Raw genomic sequence first — 6,309 nt, forward strand, 5'->3', positions numbered from 1 at the left:
ACTCATTTAGTTGTCTAGGTTCACCAATCATTCATGGGAATTAGTAAAGATATATAAGATAAAACACATTTCATCATCTTTTTGTCTCAATTAGCTAGATAAAAGCCCCCGCAGACTGATTCTTTTTAGCAAGTTAATATAATCCCTGAATGTAGCCATTTCCATCTGCTTCCTGGGTAACCTTGAACGGGAATTTTAAATCCATAGCTGTTACAGCTGAAAGGGCTACACACAGGAGACTCTTGGAATCAGTTTTGGAGGGTGATGCACTGCGACAGATAAAAGTTGGATAGAGTTTCAGTAGCTAAATAAAGACTGAGACTTATGTCACTGTACTAATTAAATTCCTTAGGGCTGTGCTGTTTTAAGCACACTTTTTTAACCAGCCAGCCTCAGTAATCAAGGGCAAAGCATAATGATGGACCTTTTTGAAACCAATTCCTATTTCTTTTATTTTGAAGGAGATAATGGAACTCTACAACAACTGGAACTGACAGATGGCTCTCCATTGTATACAGGTAGTGATGGCACGTTGTCCCCCTGTCAGGATCAGATACCTGGAGACGCTGGAAGTGACAGCAGTGGAGAGGAACATGTATTAGCCCCACCTGGCCTACAACCCCACTGTCCTGGGCAATGTCTGATTTGGGCTTGTAAGACATGCAAGCGGAAATCAGCTCCAACAGACAGAAGGAAGGCAGCTACTTTAAGGGAAAGAAGAAGATTAAAGAAAATCAATGAAGCATTTGAGGCTCTGAAAAGAAGGACAGTTTCCAATCCAAACCAGCGACTCCCCAAAGTTGAAATCCTACGCAGTGCAATAAATTATATAGAAAGACTTCAGGATCTCCTCCACAATTTGGATCAACAGGACAAGCCTCAAAAAGACGATGAGCCTTTTCCATATAACCCCAAGGATGTCAGTGTAAGCAATCCCGTGTGTTTACTGTCCACATTGCTCATAGCTATGAAGTAGTTTTAATGACATTTAAACTATAAAACTGAAATTCAGAAATAATTTAAACATAGAAGCCACCTTATTATGATGAATAGAATAAACATGGAAACCATGGAGGCATAGTCTACATCATAGGCAACAATAGGTTTGAATCATGGCCATAACACTATCTGCATGTTCTCCGTGATTGTGTGAGTTTCCTATGAGCAATCCATTTTCCTCCCACATCCTAAAAACATGCAGTTAGGTTAAAGGGCTTGCCCTAAAAAAATGCCTTGGACTGTGTTATTGGCACATGACTACTTTAGATAATTTAGATTTTAAACCCTTCTGAGACACAGATAATGATATGACTATGAACTATGTACAGCGCTGCATAATATGTTGGCATTTTATAAATACATTATAATATTAAAAATACCATGTTCTTAAATTAAAATGAACTCTGTAACGAACTGTATTCACTGAACTGCTTCACATTTAGCTGCATAACTGCAACCATACCTGAGCATTTTTTAACCCTTAATATTTATTTTCTAATATTTATGAAAGGAATGTAACCCTGATTACAAAATATTTGAATGAATCAGCTGCAAAATAGTCTAATAAATTTTATTGAACTACATATTAGATTTTAACTGAAATTCTTAAACTTCTTGGTTGGTACATTAAAAAAGTAAGCAGGTCAAATGTAGTCCAGTAAAAACACCATTTACAGAATATTCTAGAACAAAAACTAAAAAAACATAAAATAATAAATTAAAAAGAAAAATAAAAGCAACCACAGAATCTCCAATAAATCTAGAACAATCCTGTCACACCAATTTCAGTTAATAAAAAAACAACTAAAAAGGAAAAAATACAGCCCCATTCTAAAAACTGAAATGCTTACAAATAAAATGTAATATTGTACCATGAAAGAGAAGAGCATGTTAATGCTCAGCCGTTTTTCAGCCAAGAATTTAAGTGTTGCTGCAGCTGTCTTGAAAACTTATGTCAAGCCTGTCAATTGTAGCACAAATAGCCAAAGAACAGTGCATGGAGTGTCCCACAGCCAGACCATAACAGTCTCCTTGAGATCAGTAAACAGAATATATTCTGCAGTAAAAAATCTCCTTTTCACGGTTAAGGCCCAATATATATTAAGTGTTACATATATATATATATATATATATATAACACTTTTATTTAGAAACATAAAGAGATCAGTCAAATGTAGTAATGCAATGCTGTGGGCAAGCTATAAGAAACAGGACAAATAATTAGGTTTATGTGATACATATATGATTAAAAACAAACTATCATATGTAAAATTAATAAAAACCTAAAACTGATTTTAACAGGGTTGTGCTTGAAATTTATAAGGAATTACATTGCATACCTGTAAAGGAATATTTCAGATTATTCTCTTTTTTTATATTACTTTTCAAGCATGAAAATCATTCAGGTAGAATTTTATCAGAGCTAGTAACATTTACAAATGAGAGCCAAGATTTGAGTACATAATCAATACATAATCTTTGATTTCTGTACAAATCTGTGTTCAGAAAAAAATCTGTCATCTGAAAAAAAAACAATAAACTGAAACTATAAAATATAATAAACAGTCAAGAAAAGAACTCCATGGCTCTATGATGCTTTGTAACTCACAAAATTGAGAAACCTGTATTTTTCTAGATCAAAGATTATTTTATGTTTAGGTAGCATTATAACTGACTATTATAACATTATAACTGACAAATTTTATTGTGACATTAAAAACTGAAGTGCCAGTATATTTATCATAATGCTTGTTTTTTCTTTTTTTTTGTATAATTGTATTAGATCCAGAGAGAAGATTTCTTAAGTAGCTGCCACAGTGACTGGCATAAAATTCCAAATCATTCCGCAATCTCAGGCGTCAACCTTAAAGAAGGTAAATCCAATATTCTTTATGGTGTTATTCTGTGTTGATGTATAGCATCCTTTCTCATTCTTTTTAACACTGAGGAACCCTTGAAAGTCTAAGGCAACCCATGTTTATTTTCTATAATTGTATTTAATATTAACGGTAGGAAATAAAATGCAAATGCAGCTTATTGCATGTTTTTTAGACCTAGAAATTCTTTCAACTATACAAATAATAATTATAATAGAAAAATAACATAAATTATAAAAAAGGCCAAATGAAATTCATGAACCCTTTACATTGGTAATCGTTATGAAAATGGACCCAATACAATGGTGGTTAGTAGGACAAAGGACCCTTTACAATGATGGCTAGTTAAAGAAGAGCCCCAATACAATGGTGATCAGTTGGTGGTCATTGGGAAAAATGCCTCCATACAGATAGTACACTGGCATCATTGTTTAGTTATACGTGGAAATATTTATTGCTTAATAAACCCCCGGCAATCTTTGGGTTCCACAGAACCCTGGTTGAGAAAGGATGAATAGAATAGTCAGTTGCCACCAGATGTACTTTCTCTTCTGGATTTAATGGAGCCATGGATCATTCAACCCAGAAGACTCTGCACCTTCCAAGAGAGCAGGGAATTATGGACCCCCCACCTTCAGGGAGCATCAAAGTGGCAACAAATTATCACTGTGGACCACCTGCCATCAGAGAACACCATAGAGAAGGATAGATATAGAGGATCTTGTGTGCCATGCTACAAGCCTAACGACATCTGGAAAAGGTATGTTTTTATACTTAATATTTAAAAAAAATAGTAATACTAATTTTTATTATTTTATCATAGGCCTTCAGGGGCTGAAGTAGCTCACCGGGTGGGGTAAAGTGGTTCCAGAATCTGCTAAGGTTGAATTTGAAATCTTTAGCTTTTTCTGTTGCAAAGCACTAGCATGCTATAGATTTATACATTTATTTGTCACAAGCTCAATTAGCTGTAAGGAATCTCAGTTGTAGCATCAGTCATTGATATTTGTTTTTCAGAAGGATCTGTTCATGAGTCCTCAGCTTCCAGCAGTCTCCAGTGTCTCTCTTCTATAGTGGACAGTATATCAACCGAAGAACCGAAGCTTCCATGCACTATTCAAGAACTGGTCGACAACAGTAACCCCATATGAAAGAATCTGCACGTCAGCCAGCTTGAAGAATCAATTGTGTCCTTAGTCGGACGCTTTTAAAAAAATAATAAAGGTGGACTTCCTTACTTATTAAGGCAATATGCATTGTGCAAAATGCAGGAACCCTTGGCACCCAATCAGAAAACATTTTTCATTGCTGTAACTGGAAACAGACAAAATGATTGGTTACTGCACTGAACAGATGATCAGTGCTTTCTGTGCTGCCTCAATAAATATATCTCACAATGTTCCCCTAAATAAATATAAAAGGTAAAAAATAATATACTATCTCCATTTTGAAAGCAAAGATCTAGGTTTTAAACTATTCTGGAGAAAAAGAAATATTTCCTTCACATTCAGCACAAATTCATTCCTAACTTTGCATAGTGCAAAGGCACAGTTTTATATTCTTATTTACATATCACAAAATTCCCCTGCTTGTATTGCCTAGTGGATCAGAAAAGCAAATACACTTCATGTTAAATATACAAATAGATGTGTATGTAAATATAGAAAAGTATATATATATATATATATATTCCATAGAATAATAGAAATTGCATCTAAAGATCTACAAATCTACAGATTGTGTTTACAGTTTGCTGATCAATGAGGACAAATGTTGTTTGGTCTGTTTAGAAGTATTGCAGCTAAACATGGCGATTTTCTGAAATATTCCTGTAAGTGTATCAGATGATTAGCACATTTTGTGGTCAGGAGCAAACGCTGCTCATTTACAACATGAGTGAGCTTCCAAATATGCAAACACGGGAAGATTAAGTTACTGAAGGATTCAGCCGTGAGCTAAGTCTTTCTGTTTAGAGTCAACACATATTTTTCTCATTTTGTCACATAACATATTTCTGTTTAAATAATTGTATTTGTTTTTCAAATTAAATGTAACCATTAGTAAAACTAAAAGTATTGCTTTATAATTGTGTGTGATTTGTGTATTAATTTTAGCCTTGGATAGGTTCTCTCCATTGTCCAGCTTCTGCAGTAAAACACCAATTATTGGCATTCTGCATTCTAAAACAGCCGTGAATGTGAACAGACCCCTATCCATCTGCTGTAGTGCGGGTTCCATAATAATTTTAATAGAACAATATCATTGTAAAGATATTGCAGTTCAGACTTCTATTGAATTCTTTTCACCCTCGGGTACCATAAGTAATCAGATTTTGTTTTAAAGGGAATTTTTAACTTTGAATCTTCTTATGCTATAGTAAAACACTGATTGGAAAATACTTGGGGCTGATTCAGAGCAGAGCTTATATATCTATTCACTGCTTTCTGCCCCAGGAAAATATTGGTGCCATGATTGCTAATAAAAAATGTTACCAGCTTGGCTGTCATGCATGGCATTAGCGTTTTCTAATTCAGCCACCATGGAATATGTCTGTCTTCAATCTAAATTTACTTAATGCTTGTTCCAGGTGAGTGGCTCTAACAGACTTGCAACCAAAGAGAGTCAAGTGACTAGTATTTCAACAAAGGAAGCCACCACATTTCTCAATACAAGGTTTTTTTTTACCAGTCCAACCATTGCTTACCCAAGCTAAGAATAAATCAAGTAAAAGCAGCCCAATGTTTCTGGTCATGGTAACCCATTCTTTGCCAATGCACTATGCCTGCACTATGGCATTGTAAGGGTTATAACAAGTTTGCAATTGCTTTATATTTAACAGGTAGGTTCTGGTATTTCTGGCAAGGGTTGTAAAACTGCTGGATCATCCTTATACGTGGTCCACTTGTCATAGTCATGAAGTTAAGTAAATATATTTTATAGGGAATGTTTGCACTTTTTATACTCGACATTCATACTTCACAATCTATCACTTACACAAACATTTTGTTCACAATTATACTATGCTTATGTTATTAAATATTTTTAAAACTATTTTAGTTCATAAAACTATGCTTAATGTATTAAAATGAGGTTTAATAAACACCAATACAAATAATATGTGATATAAAATACTGCAACTGCCACCACTGTGTTTTACAGGGCCTCTGATGTCACAAAAGTATAATGCTTTGGGGGCTTTATGTCAATGTTTGGCCTTAAAAGTGTATTTGTAACACGTGTGCATCAAATAAAAATCATGCTAAAAAAAAGGGGGGAGGGGGGTAAATATAAGTAAATAAATTCTGTACACAGGCATTATAGAGCCTGATGTTGCCAAACTCTCCATCTAAAAATACCATTTTCCTGGCAGTTATGCTGATTGAGTGTTGTCAGGAATATTACCAGCCACTGACCAAGAACAAGTATGTAGAGC

At 34.5% G+C, this 6,309-nt stretch overlaps 1 protein-coding gene across 1 annotated transcript; it reads left to right on the top strand.

Annotated features, from left to right (window-relative positions):
• Positions 1-392: 392 nt before the first annotated feature.
• MYF6 (myogenic factor 6) lies at positions 393-4,977 on the top strand. The gene is made up of 3 exons (XM_072401207.1): positions 393-925; positions 2,783-2,873; positions 3,894-4,977. Exons 1-3 carry the CDS (start codon positions 416-418, stop codon positions 4,025-4,027), a joined length of 735 nt encoding a protein of 244 aa, XP_072257308.1. The 5' UTR covers positions 393-415; the 3' UTR covers positions 4,028-4,977.
• Positions 4,978-6,309: the final 1,332 nt, after the last annotated feature.

This window comes from Pyxicephalus adspersus, chromosome 2 (assembly GCF_032062135.1).
Source record: "Pyxicephalus adspersus chromosome 2, UCB_Pads_2.0, whole genome shotgun sequence".
Classification (NCBI taxonomy): domain Eukaryota; kingdom Metazoa; phylum Chordata; class Amphibia; order Anura; family Pyxicephalidae; genus Pyxicephalus; species Pyxicephalus adspersus.